The sequence below is a fragment of the Cherax quadricarinatus genome, chromosome 78, assembly GCF_038502225.1.
Source record: "Cherax quadricarinatus isolate ZL_2023a chromosome 78, ASM3850222v1, whole genome shotgun sequence".
In the NCBI taxonomy this organism is placed as follows: Eukaryota; Metazoa; Arthropoda; class Malacostraca; order Decapoda; family Parastacidae; genus Cherax; species Cherax quadricarinatus.
The window spans coordinates 6,489,402-6,513,263 of NC_091369.1; the positions used below are offsets into that span (position 1 = coordinate 6,489,402).

Below are 23,862 nucleotides of genomic sequence, written 5' to 3' on the forward strand. Positions count from 1 at the left end.
TATATATATATATATATATATATATATAAATGTGGAAAATATCGCTGGAATTTTCCATAAAGTTATATGCATCACCCAGATGAGGAAGTTAAGGGGTAGACACCTAGTGAGGTGTCAATTCTGTCCATACTTTTTTTGTAGATTCAGCTATTAACTCTTTAGGCTACTTACACGCTCCATTACCACTTACACTTAATTAACACTAAGTTAAGAGTTAGAGAAGGGTTTAGTTTAGTTTCACAAGTGTCCTTCACAAAAAACACCCAGGGCATTACCGGGGCCCAGGCCCCTCCCCTTCTGGACCACCAAGCTGGCGCCAACTGCTGCGTGTTAGTCACGCTTGAGTAGTGGGCGACGTAGGTCTGTATTATTCTCTTGATATTATCGTGGATTACCCGTACCACCGCGGCCTAGTTATATCACCTCGTTAGGCTCGCTATGGAGACCGTGACTGGGGTCCCCAAACAGGTATCCTCATGTGCACCCACAGCTAACACCTCGTATGTAAGTATACCAGTTGTACAGTGTTTACTGGTTGGCTGGGGTTTGCGTCAAGGTTGGTTAACTCTCGTACCAGACAGGACCTCGGAGAAACCTGTCTATCACAGGTACACTGCTTTCTATGCAGAGTAAAGACAGACCCCTGAGGATTTCATGACAAACAGGGACTACTAACCCTACCAAGGAAATAAGTCACTGACATTTTGGGTTATCCTAGGTTCTCTACACATGCTGTTATCTACGATACTCTATGTATCTGTATTTGCGTATACCTGAATAAACTTACCAGTCGTGAAATCTCCACACAGCCTCTATTTTATACATATATCCATATACACATTATATATGTCTTGCCGATTAGGTAAAACGTGATTTTTGCCTTAAATAGCAACGCTCTTGTTGCCGAATAAGGCAAGCAAAAGTTTGTGTATGCAATAATTTCTCAAAAATCATTCTGAACCTAACGAAAAAATGTTTCATTTTGTTGGTTTATGGAAATATAAACACAAATGCAGTATGGTTTATTATTAAATTATTGTAAACTTGTCTAAACTTTATTTAAATTGCGCTTGTTATAATAAGGTTTGGTAATTGTTCTAATTTTTTTGTACAAAATTAATTTTTACATTAACATAAATGAAAAATATCTTAAATAGACCCCTGGCTGCCTTAAGAACGTAAGAAAGAAGGAACAGTGCAGCACGCCTACCGGCCCATGCGAGGTATATATATATATATATATATATATATATATATATATATATATATATATATATATATATATATATATATATATGACGAGTAGATAAAATTGGTCAATTAGAATACATTTATTATTTTATTTATTAACACGTCGGCCGATCCCTACCAAGGCAGGGTGGCCAGAAAAAGAAAAACTTTCATCATTCACTCCATCACTATCTTGACAGAGGGGTGCTTTACACTACAGTTACAAAACTGCAACATTACCACCCCTCCTTCCCTTCAAGGGAGGTTCCTTGACGCTGGTGAAGGGCTCTTGATCTAGGAAACTGGAACTTAGCTCCAGTTCCCAGAATTAAGTCTGAATACCTTCCATCCCTCCCACAGGCGCTGTATAATCCTACGGGTTTAGCGCTTCCCTCTTGATTACAATCAATCAACCACCCCTCCTTCAGGATGCAGACACTGTACTTCCCATCTCCAGGACTCAAGTCCGGCCTGCCGGTTTCCCTGAATCCCTTCATAAATGTTACTTTGCTCACACTCCAACAGCACGACAAGTATTAAAAACCATTTGTCTCCATTCACTCCTATCAAATACGCTCACGCACGCCTGCTGGAAGTCCAAGCCCCTCGCACACAAAACCTCCTTTACCCCCTCCCTCCAGCCCTTCCTAGGCCGACCCCTTCCCCGCCTTCCCTCCGCTACAGATTTATACACTCGACGTCATTCTGTTTTGTTCCATTCTCTCTACATGTCCGAACCACCTCAACAACCCCTCCTCAGCCCTCTGGATAATAGTTTTGGTAATCCCACACCTTCTCCTAATTTCTAAACTGTGAATTCTCTGCATTATATTCAGACCACGCATTGCCCTCAGACATGACATCTCCACTGCCTCCATATTATATATAAACTAATATTATATATATATACCACGTAATATTAGCATTGACCCCAAACGCTGCTGCTGCTTCTTGCGGACTTAAATGCTTAAAGTATTGTTATTCCAGACGTTCTGTAACTTGACGCTGTAGCCATTCTGCTCCAGCCACTGATTTATAGTCATGTAGTTGGCATCCATCCAGTTGATGTTATTCTTGATGGTCTCTATTTTCTGCTCCACCTTTCTAGAAGCAGACTTGAGGTCCGTGCGATATTCGTCCACGAAGGTCATCACCTGACAAGTTATGCATAACTTAACAGTTTCATTGGTTAGGTACTACGAAATTCAAAACATTTAGAACAATGACACGGCATAACCGTCAAGTTCAAAACAATTATGTCCAGAATGGTTCATGTGAAAAGTCTTAAGCCGATAAAAATATTTATAGCAGTACATGGGAATTTATCTTAAATTATTAATTCCCAACCACAGAAAAATATTAAAGAAAATTTACAGTGAAATTCCTACTTCACAAATGTATCCTACTCTATCATAATATGTAATCGTATTCAGTGGCACCTCCAGCTGTCCAGGAAGGTATGATGCCATCCTTGCCTGTACCAAGTAGAAAGGTTTGGGGGAAGAATAAAAACCGCCTGAGACTATTTGTTATGAATGCTTAAGGTTAAAGTTTCAGATATTTATTTTATAGGACTATGGCAATCAATGTAAATCAAAAGTATTTTCTATTTATAAATAGGTAAACTCAGTTTTTATTAGGCTCTTGCCAAAAACTTGTTTGAGAGTGGCTAAACAGATATGTTAGGTAAAAGGACACACATGTAACTAATGTGACATTTTATTGTGGCAAAGTTTCACTCTCCGGGAGCTTTAAGGAGTCACCGCTTGACAAAGATCATGGAGAGCGAAACCTTGCCACAATAAACTGTCACATTAGTTGCACATGTGTCATTTTACTTAATTTGTCAGCAATTCTACCAGTCACAAGACGATCCGGTTCAGCCATTTTTCAGCACCAAGTGGAAGGCTGAGATATAGTAGTATTTTCGTCTAGCATCCTTACTTTCTCAAGCTAAATTCTTGGCTGATATCTGTTATTTGAATAGAGAAAGTTACCCCACAAGCCGATGGTCTCCAAACCTACTTTGACGAAGGTATATTGATGAGTAAGTTCCCTGTATTTTCTAGACTATTGGGACGCCATGAAGCTTGCAGCTACCTCTTTTACTCCATTGCACTGGGGATTGGTGTCAGCCAGTGTAAATGTACATACCATCTGCTTGCTATCGTAGAGTAGCGAGACTCCATTTGGACAGTTTTTCCTGCGATGAGGTGTGACAGTTAGAGCGACTGCATTAGTGCTTGGCTGTGGCAAGAGCCCTCTTTATACTGTTAATTAATTTGTATCGTGCAATCTTTTAAGATCTATAGCAAATGGGACCATGATGCCCAGATTGGTATATCGGAGCACTGCCACAGTTACACCATATTTAATGAGGGTATTTGCAAGATTAATGAATACACCAAAACAAATATCCTGAGGTCCAGAATGATTAATTTATTCCCAAAATCCTTCCTAAAGTTAATTACTCTGCATGAGCTCACTACCAGGAGCTTATATATATATATATGAACTACGTCAGTGAATAGAGTAACCGACGAAGGGATCGAGGCCCGAAAATTGTCAGATCGGCGCAGTAACACATTAGCTGCGAGGGCTTCTGATTGATTTCGGACGTACTACATACTTCCGTCTGATGGAAGTGTGTGGAGGTATCCTCCACACACTTCCATCAGACGGAAGTATAACATCTTGTAGGAGTGAGGAAGAGCCAGTTGTGAGTGGGGGGGGGGGAAGTTCGTGAGGCAGTGGGTAGAATGAAAGGGGGTAAGGCAGCTGGGACTGATGGTGTAAAGATAGAAATGTTAAAAGCAGGTGGGGATATAGTTTTGGATTGGTTGGTGCTTTTATTTAATAAATGTATGGAAGTGGGTAAGATACCTAGGTATTGGCAGAGAGCATGCATGATTCCTTTGTATAAAGACAAAGGGGACGAAAGAGAATGCAAAAATTATAGGAGAATAAGTCTGGTGAGTATACCTGGTAAAGTGTATGGTAGAGTTATTACTGAAAGAATTAAGAGCAAGACGGAGCAGGATAGCAGATGAACAAGGAGGCTTCAGAAAAGGTAGGGGGGGGTGTAGACCAAGTGATTACAGTGAAACATATAGGTGAACTATATTTAGATAAGGGTAAAGAGGTTTATGTGGCATTTATGAATTTGAAAAAGGCGTATGACAGGGTGAATAGGGGGCAATGTGGCAGATGTTGCAAATTATGGAATAGGAGTTAGGTTACTGAAAGCAGTGAAGAGTTTTTACGATGATAGTGAGGCTCGGGCTGGAATATATAGGAAAGAGGGAGATTATTTCCCAGTAAAAGTAGGCCTTAGACGAGGATGTGTGATGTCACCATGACTGTTCAGTATATTTATAGATGGGATTGTAAGAGAAGTGAATGCTCGGGTGTTGGCAAGAGGTGTGGGGTTAAAAGATAAAGAATCGAACACACATTGGGAGTTGTCACAGTTGCTCTTTGCTGATCACACTGTGCTTTTGGGAGATTCTGAAGAGAAGTTGCAGAGGTTGGTAGATGAGTTTGGTAGGGTATGTAAAAGAAGAAAATTAAAAGTGAATATAGGAAAGAGTAAGGTGATGACAAAAAATTAGGTAACGAAAGATTGAATATCAAATTGGAGGGAGAAGGTCTGGAGTAGGTGAATGTATTCATATATTTAGGAGTGGGCGTGTCAGCAGATGGGTCTATGAAAGATGTGAATCATAGAATTGATGGGGGGAAAAAGGTGAGTGGTGCACTTAAGAGTCTGTGGAGACAAAGGACTTTGTCCATAGAAGCAAAGAGGGGGAATGTATGAGAGTATAGTTATACCAACGCTCTTATATGGGTGTGAAGCATGGGTGATGAATGTTGCAACAAGAAGGCTGGAGACAGTGGAGATGTCATGTTTGAGAGCAATGTGTGGTGTGAATAAAATGCAGAGAATTCGTAGTTTGGAGGAGATGCAGGATTACCTAAACTATTATCCAGTGGGCTCAGGAAGGGTTGTTGAGGTGGTTCAGACATGTAGAGAGGATGGAAGAAAATAGAATGATTAAGAGAGTATAATTCTGTAGTGGAGGGAAAGCAGGGCAGGAGTCGGCCTAGGAAAGGTTGGAGGGAGGGGGTAAAGGAGATTTTGTATGTGAGGGGCTTGGACTCCTAGCAAGCATGCATGAGCGTTAGGAGTGAATGGAGACAAATGGTTTCTAGGACTTGACGTGCTTTTGAAGTGTGAGCAAGGTGACATTTATGAAGGGATTCAGGGAACCTGGCAAGCCGAACTTGAGTCCTGGAGATGAGAAGTAGTGCCTGCACTCCGAAAGAGGGGTGTTAATGTTGTGGTTTTATATCTGTAATGTAAGCGCGCCTCTGGCTAGATAGTGATAGTGAATGATGAAGGTTTTTGTTTTTCGGGCCACCCTGCCTTGGTGGGAAACTGCCGATGTGTTAATAAATAAAAAAAAATGCGAGAGATTGTACCTCCTTGAGATGCTGCCTGGTATTGAAGCCATGGGTTGCGGAGGTGATGAGAGAAGACGGTGCTCTCGAGCCAAAACTGTCAAAGAAAAAAAAATTCAATAAAAAATATATCGCTAACTCTTTGTCCTGTGCAAATAAAAACTTATACAATGTATAATATACTAATTATATTTCTGCTTATGCATGTTAAACATAAGAAAGTTTGCATGGTATTCGTAGATGTATTAAGTGCTCTTACTAGTACTAAACCCAACCAAATTTGATTAAAATTGTCAAAGGACTGGCAAAGCTCTATTACCAGATGAACCAGTAAAGTTTATTAGTGTCAGACTAACTTCACCTCAGCAATGCTAAAGATCACTTACTTGTAACAAACCTTAAATCTATTTCAAGTTGTAACTCTAAACAAGATTGTTTTCCAATAGTATATTAATAACTTTCTTACTAGTTATAGATCATCTTAAAATTGTCTCTGAGGAAGGTCCAGGCTAGGGGGCGGCCAACATCATTATATGCTACTGATGCGAAGACAAGCTTCGAATCTTGCCTCCTGATGCCACTGTTGGGGTCGAAGGCCATCTCCAAATATCTAGAAAATTAAAATTAAATGTCATAATGAACAGGAATCGCAAAGCATCCAGTTCTTAATTTGTGTGCTCCCTATGATACAAGACTGCCCTCTCCTTCTTCAAGCTTATTTTTACTTTGAAGTTTTAGTTTTCCTTAATTTTAGTTTATACCGATAATACTGGAGGGTGTGTAAAGGTAGAAAGTTGAAAGTGAACATAGATAAGAGTAAGGTGATGAGGGTATCAAATGATTTAGATCAAGAAAAGTTGGATATCACATTGGAGAGAGGGAGTATGGAAGAAGTGAATGTTTTCAGATATTTGGGAGTTGACTTGTCAGCAGATGGGCTTATGAAGGATGAGAATAACCATATAAATGATGAAGGGAAAAAAGTGAGTGGTGCATTGAGGTATCTGTGGAGACAAAGAATGGAATGTACGGAAGTATAGAAGTACGAAAACACTTATATGGGTGTGAAGCTTGGGTTGCAAATGCTGCAGCAAGGAGGCGGCTGAAGGCAGTAGAGATGTCCTGTCTAAGGGCAATGTGTGGTGTAAATATTATGGAGAGAACTCGGAGTGTGGAAATTAGGTGTGGAGTTACTAAAAGTATTAGTCAGAGAGCTGAAGAGGGGTTGTTGAGGTGATTTGGTCATATAGAGAGAATGGATCAAAGTAGAATGACTTGGAGAGCGTATAAATCTGTAGGGGAAGGAAGGCGGGGTAGGGGTCGTTCTCGAAAATGTTTGAGGGAATGGGTAAAGGAGGTTTTATGGGCGAGGGGCTTGGACTTCCAGCAAGCATGTGTGAGCGTGTTAGACAGGAGTGAATGGAGACGAATGGTTTTTGGGACCTGACGATCTGTTGGAGTGTGAGCAGGGTAATATTTAGTGAAGGGATTGAGGGAAACCGGTTATTTTTATATAGCCGGACTTGAGTACTGGAAATGGGAAGTACAATGCCTGCACTTTAAAAGAGGGGTTTGTGATATTGGCAGTTCGGAGGGGTATGTTATATCTTTATATATGCTTCTAAACTGTCGTAACTGGGCGCCTCTGCAAAGACAGTTATGTGTGAGCGAGGTGAAAGTGTTGAATAATAATAATAATAATAATATCTTTATTTACTACAAGTACATGTACAAGGTATACAGTCCTAGCTGACAACAATGACATACTACTATATAGAAAGTCCCTTGTTATGCTCCGCATTTCGGTACATTTCGGGCAAATTAGGTCAGTGTCCCAGGATGCGACCCACACCAGTCGACTAACACCCAGGTACCCATTTTACTGATGGGGAACATAGACAACAGGTGGAAAGAAACACGTCCAATGTATTTTCTTTTGGGGGGATTTTCTTTCTTTTTGGGTCACCCTGCCTCGGTGGGAGACGGCCGACTTGTTGAAAAAAATACTGGCATGTGCAATGTTAGTTCCTTGCCATAGGATTTTGATAGGGAAGTTTTATTTTCGTTGGGGTCTTCGAGTTTTTCCCAGAGATGTGACCGACCCAAAACAATCGACTAACTCCACTGTTTACTGCTAGGTGAACAAGTGCAAGACTTTTCTCAAATGTCCTTCCTTGTCCATCCCTGAACGATGGTCACTCGAATGTTTAATGTTAAATACATTACCACTACGAAGTACGAGAGTACGCACCTGGAGAGGAGCCACAGGTGCCTGGTACAGCCCATAGCTCTGAGGAGTGTACGTTTCTCATTGGCTAAGTTACTCTTGAGGTACTGATTCCAAGCAAACACCCACTCCTCTGTTTCGCCCGCTGCTAGCGCATGGCAGTACACCACCGACTTGAGGCTTGGTGAGATGATCCTGCGAGACGGGACAAAATTATTATACAAATGGGAAATAAGCTATGTATGCCTAGCTTTTTATATATGTAGGAGCCAGGCAAACAAAATTTAATAAAACAGTTGACATCCACAATAAATACCAACACCTATAGATATTCATATAGTTTTCGTTATAACTGAAACCCTGAAGGATGTCACGAGGAACACTTCTAGTGTTCCGGGGACCATGTGATGGTCAACACAAGAAGATAGTTAAGTTCCTCAGAAGATTTTTCAAAGTTACAAAAGGCTTTTGCAATTTCAATATTAATTTTTTTTGAAGTTGCAAGACTTAGTGATTACATTAGCTATATGGATACTTTCGCTAGTAGCTTTGGATTAGAAGTACAACCATCAGTGTCTGTTTTTTTTTTTTACCTGAAATGTTACAAAAACAATAGAAAGCTAAAATAGTCTCATTACTGAAGTAGATAACGGTGAAATATTCTTAACTCTGCAACAAATGCTCTTCAGTTTTACCCACCAATACACACGTTTATCAAAGAACATGTATAAATGTAGTTATTTTCACCAAGTGTAACATTAATATGTTACACTGGGAGAGTGATACCTTAGTCTCCCAAGTCAGTTATACATTTCATCGTTTTGAAAACAAGAAAATCTCTGCTTACTTACGGTTTCCTAGACTGAAAAGTTGCATACGCAATGAACAGTAAATCGATGATGCACACAATCTTACGTATTGTTGTCTGGGTTGGTCATCCATTGTCGGTAGAGAGAGAGTACATTGTCCAGACATTGCTTGTGGCGGAGTGAGCAGGCCCAGCTGACAGCCATAGTGCGCTTGTATTGTTCCAACAGGTGGTCATTCACACTGTTGTCCAGCCCTAATGTGTCGTATAACTGCACCACCATCTTCAGCATGTAGTTCTGTGGTGGGCAACAAGAAAACATACCCTCTTCAACATGTTTTTGTGCAGTTACGTTAATGAGGTATGTCTTAACCACAATCTACCTTTTCTGGAAAGAATCATTCATGTATAGTATAAGAAAATTCAAGATTCAGGTTAGGAGATATTTAATATGTATGAGAGAGAGGGGGGGCTAATATTAGTAAAAAAAATTCTTAATATTACTATAAAATGCTGCAATACTTACGTGGCTTTCGAGTTTAAAGCCATTAGCATACAGGAGGGTGAAAGACACTCACCTGTAGACCACCGTAGGCACCTGTACGTTGGAACATGCTGGTAAGGTAGGCCAGGTTGTTGATGGCTGCCCTCCAGGGCACATACTCAGTCTCATTGACCATGTAACTGTACAGGCCCAGGGCCACCCCATAGCTCACCTGACCTGCCACAAGCATTCAATTTTATAGTCAGAATTAAGATATTATATTCAACAGGGAAGTGCTAAACCCGTAAGGGTCATACAGCTCTTGAGAATTAGAGATAATCAGGTATCGCTACACTATCATCAGCAGGGAAGCCTCGTTGATTTAATTCCCAGAGCAACTAACTGGTTTCTGAAGAAAGCTTATTAAATTAAATTATCTTCAACTTTACACACTGCCTTGTGCAGTCAAAGTAAATTACAAGACTAGTGCCCATAATATGACATCCCTATATCGTAGTTCTTCTACACCATAGCACCTCTACGGATTTTCACAGTTCCTCCCCCATTAAAAAATACAATAATATGGCAAACTAAATGAAAATGCGGTGCTGTAAATACGATAGTATATAGTAATATGAAGTTTCTGGCAGACACCTTCTGCGCAACTGCTCAATCTATCCATGAAGGCGAAAACCGGAGTGTACCAGAGAACAGTGGTACTAACACTTTATATGAATGTGAAGCATGGGTTTTAAAAGTTGCAGCGAGGAGTAGGCTGGAAGAGGTGGAGATGTCTGAAGGCAATGTGTGGCATGAATATCATGCAGAAAATTCTAAGTTTGGAGATTAAAAGTTGCAGGGTTACTGAAAGTGTTATCTTGAAGGCTGAGGAGGGGTTAATAAGATTGGAGCAAAACAGGATTACTTGGATGGTATATAAATCTGTAGTAGAGGGAAGGAAGGATAGGGGTTGTCCTACGAAACGTTGGAGGGGGTAAAGGAGGTTTTGTGTGCGAGGGGTTAGACATCTAAGCGTTTGTGACCATGTAAAATAGGAATTAAGATAATTTTTTTATGACTTTACGCACTGCCAGAGTGTAAGCAAGGTACCATTTATGAAGGGATTCCGGGAAACCGGTTAGCCGGACTTGAGTCCTGGAAGTGAGAAGTACAGTGCCTGTACTTTGAAGGGGTGGGGATATTACAGTTTGCGGGGGCATCTGGGCTGTAAAGTCTGCGCACCTCTGGCAAGACAGTGATAGATATTTTTTTTTTTTTTTAGATATTCAGAAAGCGTGGATCATCCAGTAAATGGAACTAAGAGATATCAGAGGTGGAAACACGAACCTGCTCGAGCAAGGTTCATGGCGTCGTCGATGATTTGAGCTCTGTTGATGGTAGTGATGACCGTGTGGTCCGTCAGTAGCTGCTGGATGAGCAAGTTCCAGTTGTGGTTGTCGTAGTTAACTCTGTAGAAACCCGTCTCCTGTAGGTTGAAGATGACCCAGTGGTCCTTGGTGGGCAGGGACTGGATGGTGATGAGTGTCTCCGTATCCTTCATCCAGACCTTGGCCCGAGTCTCGTTAAAGTTGGGATCGTCTCCACCTGTGTAGGTCAGTGGCACCCACCACTTATACTCCTCAGAGTTATTAGAATTTGGCTTCGCAACCATCAAGAAACGCTCCTGCAGAAAAAAAAGTAATTTGGTTTTCTGATATATACAGAATGTAGGCAGTGTTTTCTTAGATATCTTTTTATACATGTTGAATATTTCACAGGTTTCAGTGTCTTCTAATACTGTTTCATATTCTGGGGCATCTTTAGTTACACAGTACACCTGAACAAGGTTGTTTCAAGGTTAGTCTATGGTTAAGGTAAGTTTGTTATACAAGTAATAGTTACAGTATGACCCAAGGATAAAGCAGATCTTGTTTTATTGATTAATGTGCGCTATTCAAGGAGAAAATTGCCCTTCATTAGAAATCAGAGTTATTTCCTTAGAATTACAAAAACAAAACAGAATTCCCATCGGATATTCAAACTTTTCACAGACAGATGTCATTCCATATAGCAATTTTTTTTAAGTTAATCGGAAGCGCTAAATTCATAGGGGTCGTATAGCGCCTTGGGTATGGGAAGCATTCAGGTTCGTCACCATGTAAGGAACAAAATTAGCCATGAAGGCTGTTTCCGAGAAAAGGTTCAAGCATATTCGGAAATGCTTAAGACAACTTTTGTTCGAGGTAGAATAAAGATAATTTATTATATCAGTTTGGTATTAACTCCAGCTGAATAGTTTGTCCAGTTTCCTTCAAAATTGCTGTAAATTTATACTGAACCACTAAGGCGGAGAGAAAATTTGTCACAGCTTTGTACGCTATTGCTACTTAAAACTTTATAAAATGATCAGGATATGTTGTATCTGTAATTACCAGGACATGGCGCTTCATTTCCTTTACAATGGCATAGCTTCCGGTCTTATAAAACCTGAAAATGTTGATATATTTAATCGCAAATAATAGTAATATAACATCAATTTAGTTGGGAAGAGGCAGAAAAGTTTAAAGTGCTATTAGTCTTACTTTTCAATTGCTTGAAGATAAAAGCTTTCATCGAAAGTTTTAATATCTCCATAGAATTTGTCATTCTCATATACATACCAGGAGATTTCGCTCTAATTTGTGATACTCTGTCTTAACCCTTTCTGACCCTTACTAATGAGCAGAAAAGATGTCCTTCACACCAGGTTACCTTACCTGAGAGACAGAAGCGGAAGTACCGTCTGGACTTCTCTCCACTGTGATGACAGGATAACCCATCTGCAAGGTCCAGGTGTCCATGATGGTCTTGACAGTGAGATCGAGGGGCAACGTGCCGTCCTGGTGAGCCGCCTGTGTAAGGTGTTCCCACAGATCATCTTGTTCAGCGTTCCCATACTTGCTGCATCACAAAATATTACATCAACAACACAAGCAGTAAACAACTCTTTCATCATTGCATATTAAAGAGAAGTGAACAATGGATGAAAAAGAGGTCAGTAAGAACTTACAAAGTATTGAGATAGGTGCTCAGCCCCTTTCTGAAAGTGTCCTCCGTCAGGAAGTGGTTCATCATGCGGATGATGGAAGCTCCTGCCAGCGATTTGTAATAAGATAAATTTGTATTGTTTGACTTAAATATTTTAACAATTAAATATTCACTGAACTAAATATTAGAATATTATTGTTATTACCGGCAAGTAACATTACTTGCGAAAAATACAAGTATTTTGGAGACACTTGTACAACATTTGAGAATCTTTACTGTGAAAACTTTTCGCCAGCCAGTGACCAGTCCAATACAAAGGAGGTGGGGAATTTGAAGTACCTCAGCCTGGATTCGAAGTGTTCAGTTTATCAATCTTGAGATATATACAGCATATGCGCGGAAAAGTAGCTTATATATTGTTTAATTCTTCAACCTGTCGGTTGTTTAGATCATTTGCTGCCTAAGTTTATATCTTGGAGTGTGAGCAGGGTAATATATTGTGAAAAGATTTAGGGAAATTGGTTTGCCGGTCTTTAGAAATGGAGGTGGGAAGTATAATGCCTGCATGTTAAATTAGTTTGGGATATTTTTTATTTAGAGTGACACCTGAACTGTCGAATCTGCGCGCCTCTGGAAAGACAATGATAGTGTAAATGTTGATGAAAATGTTACTCTGTTTTTTTTTGGTCACCCTGCCTTGGTGGGAGACAGCCAGCGTGTTGAAATATAATACATACGTAATGATGTACACACACCTGTGACGAGCGGGGTCCCACACTAGGACCAGTGCTATTTTTGGTATATGTGAACTACATGACGGAAGGGTTAGACTCAGAAGTGTCCCTGTTTGCAGATGATGTGAAGTTAATGAGGAGAATTAAATCTGATGAAGACCAGGCACTTCACCTGGACAGACTGGACACCTGGTCCAGCAAATGGCTTCTCGAATTTAATCCTGCCAAATGCAAACATGAAGATACACACACAGCAAACCTCAAAGAGGATCTTGGGGGGACCAGAAGCACACATCAATCAGATAACCGAGTCTCGAGCATTCCCCTTAGTGCAACCACAATTAGGTGAGTACAGTTACCTGGAGTTTACCTGGAGAGAGTTTAGGTGAGTACACACACAAACACACTCACCGAGGCAAGGTGACCTAAAAAAGAAACACTTTCTCCATCATTTACACAATATCACTGTTTTTGCAGAGGCGCCCATACATGACAGTTTAGATGTCACTCCAGCCAATATCCTAAACCCCTCCTTTAAAGTGCAGGCATTGTGCTTCCCACCTCCAGGATTCAAGTCCGGCTAACCGGTTTTCTTGAAGTCCTTCACAAAATATTACCCTGCTCACAATCCAACAGCTCGTCGCGTCCCAAAAACCATTCGTCTCCATTCACTCTTAACACGCTCACACATACCTGCTGCATGTCCAAGCCCCTTGCACATAAACCACTTTTACCCCTTCCCTCCATCTTTCCTAGGATGACCCCTACCCTTCCTCCCCTGCACTACAGATTTATATACCCTCCAAGTCAATTTATTTTGCTCCATCCTCTCTAAATGACAAAGCCACCTCAATAACTCCTCTGAATAATACTTGTAGTAACTCCACACCTCCTAAATGCTATACTACGAATTCTCTGCATAATATTTACACCACACATTGCCCGTAGACACGTCATCCCCACTGCCTCCAGCCGCTTTCTCGCAGCAGCACTCACAACCCATGCTTCACACCCACATGAGTATTGGTACTACTATACTCTTGTACATTCTCTTCTTTGCCTCCATGGATAACGTTTTTTTGTCTTTACAATTCCTCAATGCACCACTCACATTTTTTCCTTCATCAATTCTATGTTGAGTAAAAGGACACAAGTGCAGCTATTGTCACACTAGTTGCACTTGTGTACTTTTACTCAACATATTGTTGGTAATTCTACCAACATTAACGCATAAATTTATGGGTTATCTCGTCCTTCACAAACCCATCTGCTGACAAGTCTACTCCCAAATATCTGAACACATTCACTTCCATACTCCCTTTAATCTGATATCCAATTTGTCCTTAATAAGTAACTCGTTTGATACCCTCATAGTCTTAGTCTTATCTATGTTCACTTTGAACTTCCTTCCATTACACTGGTATATGGACATTACCTTTGTTATAGGAGATACCATCAAAGATTTGACTAATCTCAGAAGGATGGCCTACACGAACGCTTATCTTGTGTGAGGCCTCCAGACTGTCCAAGGTGAGAACACTCTGCAGTTTGTTAATGACGAATAATTCGATCACTTTCCATGAAGGCTCAATCTAGAAATATATTTTATTTAAATATATCTGCCTGAACGCTGAGCATGATTTTTGAGAATTTAATAAATACTTCACAATTTTTTAGATTTGCTCGAGGAAAACTAACCTTGCTGAGACGATACAACTTACGATAATGGAAGAAACACACTGAGCCGATACTCAGGCAAGAATGCTTTACTCATATTTCTGTAATCCTTGCACTGTACGATGTACTTACGTGGTCCATGCCGATGTACTGAACGAAGGCAGCAAAACCTTCGTTGAGCCACAGGTCGGTCCACCACTTGGGTGTGACAATGTTGCCGAACCACTGATGGGCCAACTCGTGGGCCACTGTTAGGGCCACTCCGTACTGGTTAGATGGAGATGATTCATCAGGGTCGTACAATAATGTTGTCTCCCTGAAATAACAATCACTTCAAAATTAGCCAATGGAACAAGTTAGGTGTACGTGTTATCTCAGATACATGTCCATTTTGAAGCTCTCTTGCGGCAACACCTTATATAATTGACGGGGTTAGTGGAATATCAATATGTGCTAGACTCATAGTTACATTGCTCTGGGAACTAGAGGTAATCAGGTCAGCGTCAAGAAAGGGTAGCTAAATTCCCTGGATCGAGTCTTTCACTGGCATCAAGGGGCCCCCCTCCTTGAAGGACGGGGTTGGAAGAGTAATGTTTTTCCATGGTGATGTTCGCACTGATTTATAGTTTAGTCATTGTAACAGTGTGAAAACTGACATACCTACCATATGCAGTGTTGAAGGCAGGCAGGAGCCCTGCTATTATCAATGTTGAAGAAAGGCAGCAGCCCAACTATTAACAATATTGAAGGTAGCAGTTAAGAAAAATAACGTTATGTCATTTAAAATAGTGATAATTCTTTGATATTTTAAACGCCCGTTTTGGAACTCTCATCTTCGCAGTTGCTATACTGAAACAATAGTTAAGTACAGAAAGTTGTAGTACCATGTTCATCACCTTCAAAAGACGAAGTGGAGGCATACAAGTTTCTCAGTAATGTGAAAATTATATAATTTAACCTTCCTACATAATTACAAATTACGATAAGATAATTTTTCCAAAGTGTCCACATTCCTGTTAGACTAAAGTCAGAAAGACATAAGAGGCTAATCCGTGGAACAAGGTTCCAGCTAGTCTTTAAGTGTCAAATTAATCCCAGTTGACTAGTTAATAACGTTTGCCAGAAGATGTAAAGGCAATTAGTGCACACTTTCTTAGATTACTAATACTATTATTAAATCTATTTCCAACTTTCTCATGCGCCCCATAAATAGAGCACAGCGAGTGTTTACCTGTAGGTTATGAGGCCCCAGTTCTCCATGGCTCCCGCAGAGAAGTCAGGGATAGCGATCATGTCCTGCTTGGGAAGCGGGTAAGGTTGATTGAAGTAATCCTCGAAGTGAGTAAGAATGGCAGGACCGACTCTCAGTGCATACTGTGCTTGTGTCAGGGCCTCCTCCCGAGCCCATACTGTGAACACCAACTCACATGCATTACACAAACAGATGTCTCTAATCTAACAGCGGGTCACCAAACAGAAAATGAGGAAAATTTTATCCTCGAGAGAACCGAGTGTGTATGTACTAGTACACTCCTCAGTACACGTACTCTTGAATTATGTTTTTCTACGGCCTGTGGGTCATTCAGTATGTGACTTACTAGTACACTAGCAAGAATAACATCTAAAATATGCATTAAAATAATAGTTCAATGTATAACTGTGTATAACAAGTGGTCTATGATGTCTCCTAGTGAGAGCGCGAGTGGTTGTCATCTGCCATGTAAGTGTTCTTCCACAGGTTATTGGTTCACTATCTGCAGAGGTTAGTCCCTCATGATAGTCGTTCAACGGCTCTGTCTTTAGCTTGTTATTCTGTGCTTTTCTTTGTATTAGGTTTCTAACTCCTTTTTTAGTCTTTGACTTCCTGATCTTACAAGTTCTTCGTTATTAATGTGAAATATGGTAGGCACAGCTATCAGAATAAATCGCTTGCTGATTACAGTAGAAATATCTACCAAGATTAACATTTCACTGGTGTCAGTATAGTAAATCATTAACTATGACTCGAGTTCAAAAAGAGATGGTGTGGATATTATTATGGGGAGAGCTAAACCCTTAGGGATTATATAGCACCTATGGGAATAAATATTATTATGGGGAGAGCTAAACCCTTAGGGATTATATAGCACCTATGGGGGGAAGGTTGTGGAAGACATTCAGGCTCAACTCAGGGAACTGGAAAACAGATCCAATTCCCAAGATCAGGAGCCCCTCACCAGCATCGAGGAACCTCCCTTGAGGGGCTGGTGTGAATAGAAAAATGTTGCTGTTGAGTCTATGATAAGGTCACTAATTCATATCCTTGGTAGTTCACCTCGCTCACTAATTTATATCCTTGGTAGTTCACCTCGCTCACTAATTTATATCCTTGGTGGTTCACCTCACTCACTAATTTATATCTTCGATAGTTCACCTCACTATTTTCCCTCATGGCGCGCGGCTGCTGAGACAGGAGTACGTATCTCGGATCAAACTATTCACTAACCTCTGTTTTCTGTAGTTATATTATAATAATAGTGGATATGGCATTAGGATGGGCACCAATATCTTTCAGATTATTTACCAACAGGAATTCAAAAGAGGTGGCAGTTTTAGCTGGTTTATGGAGCAAGTAGGAGTGATAAGCTGCTTGGTGTGGCAATTTAGTAGGTGCAGAATTGAGTGATGACCTCTCTTGTCGTAATTTCAATGAGTCTCTTGGTAGAGTAGCCAAACCATACCACGGGCGGGGTTAGAACCCGCCATCAGAGAGTAATGAAACTCCAGTCCGACGCGCTAGCCACTGGGCCAGCTGGCTACAATAAGATTCGTCCAACTAGATATATTTATACACCATAGGAAGGTTAGCATGGTCACCACTGTGACCACAAATGCAAGTTTTTACAAACGGATCTCCCACAAGCGTGGTGCCTATGCTAACCTTCCTATGGTGCATAAATATACCTAGTTGGACGAATCTTATCGTAGCCAGTTGGCCCAGTAGCTAGAGTGTCGGACTGGAGTTTTATGACTGATCGCGGGTTCTATCCCCACCCGTGGTATGGTTTTCAATCGTGTCATTACGATTTCGCGAGTCATGAGAGTAGCCAAGGTGCAGCTGATGAATAACTGGGCTAATGACCGGTGAGGCCCTAGTTAGCAGGCAAGGGTTAGTGCTGGGATATAGTTTCACACAATTTTGATCTTTACCTTTAATTGAAAGTCTTTTCGTGAAGTTTTTGGGTCATTTGTTTAGTTTGTCGCAGGCTGATGAGTGAGACGAGTGCTTGCTCATCCTTAATGGATACTTTGGCAATTTTATCTGCAGATTCTTTTCCTCTAATACCAACGTTGCTTAGCATAGACTGGAGTGGTTTTACCCCGTGAATTCTAGGGGCTACGAAATGTTACGTGATGCGATGAGTTAAACTGTTTTGTCGTTCACAATTCACAAATAGCCTACTCTTAGGAGAGGAGATCTATGAAGATGGTTCGGTTCGTCTTGGACCACTGTTAAGTCACAAATGAGAGAGAAAAAAGCAGAAAAGACCGGAGTACAGGACGATGGTGGTGGTAGTAGTATTAAAGAGAGCAGTAGTGGTAATAGTAATGAGTTTCTGTGATTATGTAAGAGAAAGGAGGGGTACTAGAACTCCCTCAGACAGCGGGTTATGGTAGGTTGTTCACAAAACTTACCCACATGACCAGTCTGCATTCAATAAACAATCTTTAAAAAAATATTTTCCATACAAAACAGAAATATAAACACGCTGATAATGCATTAATGACCTCTGAATTGGATGTGGTCAATGTCAGTGGCATTAAGGTGCGCGAAGTCCGACACAACGAAGGCGACAAGGTAAGTGGACATGGGGACGGAGACCTGGAACTGGTCCCACAACCACCCCTCCTGACCCTCCCTGCAACACAAAAATAATAAGTGATAAAATCTACTTCGCCTTCCAAAATACACTAGCTTTTATCGGGACTGACGACTGGCATTACCGTTTCTACTGAACCACTGAAAGGGTTGACGTACACAGGAAAAGTGTTGTTTATAGGCATGTTGGAGATGGAGGTCATATTCGCCTCCCTGGCCAAGTACACCTCAAAGGTGGCCTTCAGTCCTGGCTCATCAAAGCATGGGAAGGCTCGACGCGCATCTGTGGCTTGGAACTGTGTCACTGCCAAAAACCTGTTGACAAATATAACATGATTCTTCACAATGCTTTATCTTGGAATATTTATTTATCTGGATTTTTTTTTGCAATTTTAACAAAATTAAAATTGCAATATTTAAAAAAAAATTATCATACAATTTTACAGTTGGGACAAAAAAAAAAACTAGATTAATAAAACAGTTACAGCAATGTAGTTATGTAATGACTTGGCTTTAAAGCCTACATCTATCGCTTTAGTTTCACAAATTTCTCTTAGGAGGTAATTATAGGAACTATTTCTGAATTGCTACATTACTTAGGAACAATATCACACTAAAACACTCACTTTAAATTACCAGCTGCGTCTCTGTAGGTGGACCTGTAGAAACCTCTGAGATTATCGTTGAGGAACCCAGTGAACTCCATAGAGAGGATGTACTTGTGGCCCTGCTGCAGCGCCTCCTCCAGGTGGGCCACGTAGAACTCTCTCTCATTGTCATATTCATGCTTCTTGATCACTAAGTCTGCAGCGCCCTCCTGGTTGTCCTTGTCAATTAACTAACCAAAGAAATGTTTATAGGTTTATTCGTTCTTGAAATGAAATAAGTGATATAATGGTGCTACATATATTTTACAACTTTTGAAATGAACTTTAACTGTTAACTTTTATTTCATCGATTAAATTATAAGTTATTCTAAATCCTAAGACAATGTCTCACTCGTATTGTTTCATTCTTGGTAATGATATCAACGATGTGGAGGGTGATGTTGAGAGTGGGCTCCAGCACCTCCATCTCCACCTCCACGTAGCCCAAGATACTGAAGTTGCCATTGATGAAGGGCTGAAGTTTGACCAGGTAGTGAAGGGGCTTCAGTGCTCTAGGAAGACGTATATTCTTCTTTTCCTCCTTTAGGGTTGACGTGATTGTGTTGGCGATAGCAACAGGTGTAGTAGAAGCGGTAGTTGTAGTAGCAGGCGTGGTGGTGGGAGTTTCTCTGGTGGTTGTTGTTGAAGCAGCTTCGTAGATTGGTGTGGGAAGTTGTCTAGGGTACTGTTAATATATATATATATATAGGAGTGAATGGAGACGAATGGTATTTGGGACCTGACGAGCTGTTAGAGTGTGAGCAGGGTAATATTTAGGGAAGGGATTGAGGGAAACCGGTTATTTTTATATAGCCAGACTTGAGTCCTGGAAATGGGAAGTACAATGCCCACGGTTCAAGATAATTACTATCACACATTTAAAGGAAAAAGTAATAAATTCCAAGTAGTTATTATACTCCTAAGAAAATGCTAAATCCGTAGCAGTTGTACAAGGCTAGGGAATGGCAGGTAATCAGATTGGATCAAAGGGGACAAAAAATAAGAGTAATTTAAATTCCTTGAACCAAGAACACTTCACTAGCATCTCGGTACACCAATTGAAGGGTTAAAAGTATTTAGAATTAAGGAATTCACAGTTCCATAAGATGTAAAAATCACACACAGTACACAAATAACTAGGTTCAATTTAGTGATTTTGTTGCATACCATTTGTACAGTAAAAGCTAATTATACTAACCGTGTATTATGTGATCAGCATACATTACCCATGAAAATCCTGCATGAATACTAAATATTTCCAAGAAGTGACTTACCCGATGGTGTTTGAATCTCTGCGGCGCCTCTACCGGGGTTCCTGCGATCCTCTGATGGGGAGTGTGGTAGACAAAGATTCCCGTAGCTACGATGGTACTGATGATGATAGTCAGAGACCATCTAAAGGTGAAGTGTTGCGGCCACTTGACAAACATTTCCCTGTTCTTGCTGTAGCTGGCCATACTGGTGTCGCTGCCTGAGAAAGTGATTTTTTTTTTTCCTGATATTTTTCAGAGTATTTCCGCACACCAAGAGCAGTTTAAAAAATGTAAACCATAGAGTAATTTCTTTAACTCGCCTTTGGCTTAAGACTGCCAGTTTTTTCTTTTTTTAGATAGGGCGACAACTACAACTTCGTATTTATATTTACGGCGAAGCGTTAAACCCGTAAAGGTCATACAGCATTTGTGGATAGGAGGAGTACGAGGTAATAGTTTGTTCCGAGGAAGGCTAGGGAGTTAGCTAGGATTCCTTGAATAAGTTAACACCCTACAACTTAAGGCACATTCCTAACAGGGCTAAGGTTTCCTAAAATTCGGCAGTTATTCTTCCTTGTTTCACTATACAAAAATCACCAGTTTACCTATAAAGCCAAAGATATCAGTTCTGACCCGGGGTCAGTTCTGGTCACCACAGCTGGGTGTGGCGACCTGCCAAGGCAACTACGGTAGAACTGTTTGCTCAGTAGTATGATCTAGAGACTTGTGGACTCTCAGTAACTTACGAAATCGTAATAACACGATTACAAACCAACCAGGGAACGGGTAGGTTTGAACCCATGGCGAGTGAGTTTAGCGCTTCCCCATACTTTAACAATAATAGTTTTTCGGGTAATGACAGGAGATAAAATGGTGAACATAATGTTGGCTGCCTAAGTGTCTACCACTATCTGGATATAAAAATCCATAGCAACACTTACAACGTCTCCATTGCTTTGTTACATTACTAGGTTTCTAAACATAAGACGCGTGTTAGAGCCTCGCATTGCTCCTTATAACATTTGTCTACAAGATTATTGATGGGTTATCCGTAATAAAATGATTATAACTATGACCATAATTTTTAAAGGGGTGGACCGGTAAGTCAGCAGAAGTCCTCGGTCGGATGACCAGAAGCTCCAGCTGTGGGTCATCATGTGACAAAGACCCGGGTCAGAAAACACTAATTCTGCTTCACGACAAACCTTACCAAACCAGCCAGGGTCATCCGTAGTTCATCAGCCCCTAGTACCGCAATGCAGTAACTGGTTTGTGCCGAGGCAGCTCGCAACGGTACAGCAGAGTTGCTGGACAGGGTAGTGCTTGAGGCTCGTACACTAACCCTCCAGCAGTTCCGTATTTGTACTTCAACATATTTTGAATCATGCTTTCTTAATAAACAGGGGAGGGGGGCTTTGATGTAGGTGAAATGTTCTTGAGCCAAAGAATTGGAGCTACCCCTCCCTTTGGATCGAATCTGATTGTTCCCGCTCCCCTAGATACGGATGCAGGGATCTTCCATTGCCTGGGAAATGTGAAGAAATAAAATTTGAAGGGACTGGATAACGAAAGTCAGTGCCACACACTCAATTCTAATGTCTCTTGCAAGTCATTTTGTCCGTCTTCTTGCGTAATATTATTATATTCACTGGGAAGCGCAATTAAACTCGGAGTCCAGGGCAATAAGGATTTATTCAAGGACAGGGAGGATAGGTCAAATTCTTTGTATCAAGAGCCCCTCACCAGCATCAGGGTACGTTCCCTGAGGGGTCGTGGTTAACAATGATAGTGTAAATAGAAGTGCCTGTCTGTACAATTCATTTGAATCTCCATTTTAATTATTCGTAATACAGTAATATGGATTGTGACCTTAATGATAATGGTCCAGTAGAGGTCTTAATCTTCATTAAATTAAATAGTTATATTTACAAGAAGCCGTAAACTAATGCGGGTCCATTTAATGGAAGGAATAGTGGAGGCTCGATACTCCGTCACATAGCTAGGCTTTCCTATACAACCTAAAGACACTATGCATCAACAAAATAGCAAATACACAGATTTCCCCTTTCCTAAATACTTAAACCAGTTTAAAATTCGCTAGAGCAGACGGACATAGTGTGTTCAGCTTGCAAGATGACATACAACACAGCGATTGAGTAATCATTATTATTAGTCATGAGGAAGCACTATACCTGTGGGTGTCATTCAGCGCATTATGTATGGGAAGCAATCGCGTTTGATCCCGTGGAGGATCTATCCAGTTCTTTGGATCAGGAGCCCTTTTCTAGCCTCGTCTGACTCCAAATCTTTAATGCTGACAATTATCTCCTATGGAAACTTATGTTGCACTCCAAATTATTCCTTTCCGTGCATTGAGGTAGAGGGAAGGAGGATGGGCTTGTTGACTATAGGGACATTCTCATCTTCACGCAGCGACCGAAATATTAGTTAATAACGGTCTTGGAAGGGGTACTCTTGCAGTTGGCATTTTCGCTCCCTTCTTGCAAGGCTATCGTTATAGCTTGAGCAAATTTTATTCGATCGGCTTCAGATTTTCTGCGCTAGTATACTGTAATCAGAGCAAGGTTCATGTACCTACATCGGGCACCGGTGGTCTGGCTATCTGTGCACTGATTATGTTAACATAATCAGGTAAACTCATTTCTTTACTATTGTACAATAGGTATTCGAGGCCTGGACACCTACTTTGGGTATTACAAAACTGTTTATTTCACTAATGCTAAACTGGATTTTATTATCTTTATTTAATGATTATCTAGTTAATTCAACTTTTTCATGCTTCTGGAGGCCTATGCAAGAGGGAAACCACTAAAGCTTAACTGTAATCCCTTTCTTAATAATCTGTGTATTTATTTGTGCCTTAGTTCATACATAAGCATGCTACATCATGTCTCAGGCTATTTAGAACAAGCAATGAGGAGAGTTAGTTACAACTAAACTGAGTGCAGTAGTTTCCACAAGCTTGATAGCAACAAGTAATAGTTCAGTTTGTTAAGGTGGAAGCCCATTTATTAATTCTGATACACCTCTGCACTTTTGATATCACTATGTCCACCTATGCTCCCAAGAAGGTAATCTTGCACAATCCTCACCTTCGATTACTTTCTAAAGTCAATGCTCCGGAACACATTCACCACCTTAGGACAGAGAATAATGTTACAAATTAACAACGCTGATATCTTCCTTAACTCTGCAAGTTGGAGGGCAGGAAATATTGTTATAACCTAGAAATTTCCTAATTGCTGTTGCAACATGACGCTTTCGTAATCCCCGTACTGTAATGTATAACACTTACCTTCGTCACTTGTTTGTTTTGATGTCAATGCATTAAGTGAAAGTTTTGCTCAAACGTCCCGGGTTACACCCTGCCCACCCGAGGAAAGGCAAGCACAGACTGACCGACACCGCTTGCATGACAACTCAACTCCGGCCAC

At 40.7% G+C, this 23,862-nt stretch overlaps 1 protein-coding gene across 3 annotated transcripts; it reads right to left on the minus strand.

The window, feature by feature from the left end:
* Window positions 1-1,289: 1,289 nt before the first annotated feature.
* LOC128701657 (aminopeptidase N) lies at window positions 1,290-23,860 on the minus strand. 3 transcript variants are annotated; one of them, XM_070101621.1, is made up of 18 exons: window positions 23,724-23,860; window positions 20,429-20,625; window positions 19,507-19,839; window positions 19,134-19,345; window positions 18,667-18,822; window positions 18,417-18,547; window positions 15,880-16,057; window positions 14,781-14,964; window positions 14,407-14,563; window positions 12,260-12,341; window positions 11,967-12,150; window positions 10,558-10,894; window positions 9,305-9,447; window positions 8,834-9,024; window positions 7,943-8,113; window positions 6,158-6,301; window positions 5,713-5,788; window positions 1,290-2,384 (listed from the first exon to the last, which is right to left on the minus strand). In XM_070101621.1, exons 2-18 carry the CDS (start codon window positions 20,609-20,611, stop codon window positions 2,190-2,192), a joined length of 3,057 nt encoding a protein of 1,018 aa, XP_069957722.1. In that variant the 5' UTR covers window positions 20,612-20,625; window positions 23,724-23,860; the 3' UTR covers window positions 1,290-2,189. The 3 variants fall into 3 exon arrangements, with proteins under 3 accessions (XP_069957722.1, XP_069957723.1, XP_069957724.1); XM_070101622.1 differs by having other exon boundaries at window positions 20,429-20,621; window positions 23,724-23,811; XM_070101623.1 differs by lacking the exon at window positions 19,507-19,839.
* Window positions 23,861-23,862: the final 2 nt, after the last annotated feature.

What these genes read in the sequence shown, in the direction of transcription:
- LOC128701657 (XM_070101621.1), bottom strand. Translation starts at nt 20,611, where the DNA reads ATGGCCAGCTACAGCAAGAACAGGGAAATGTTTGTCAAGTGGCCGCAA. An exon ending in TGGGGCCTCATAACCTACAG is followed by an intron (nt 14,965 to 15,879) that starts GTAAACACTCGC and finishes TTGTTATTTCAG; the next exon opens with GGAGACAACATTATTGTACG. An exon ending in CTTCCGCTTCTGTCTCTCAG is followed by an intron (nt 10,895 to 11,966) that starts GTAAGGTAACCT and finishes TTTTTTCTGCAG; the next exon opens with GAGCGTTTCTTGATGGTTGC.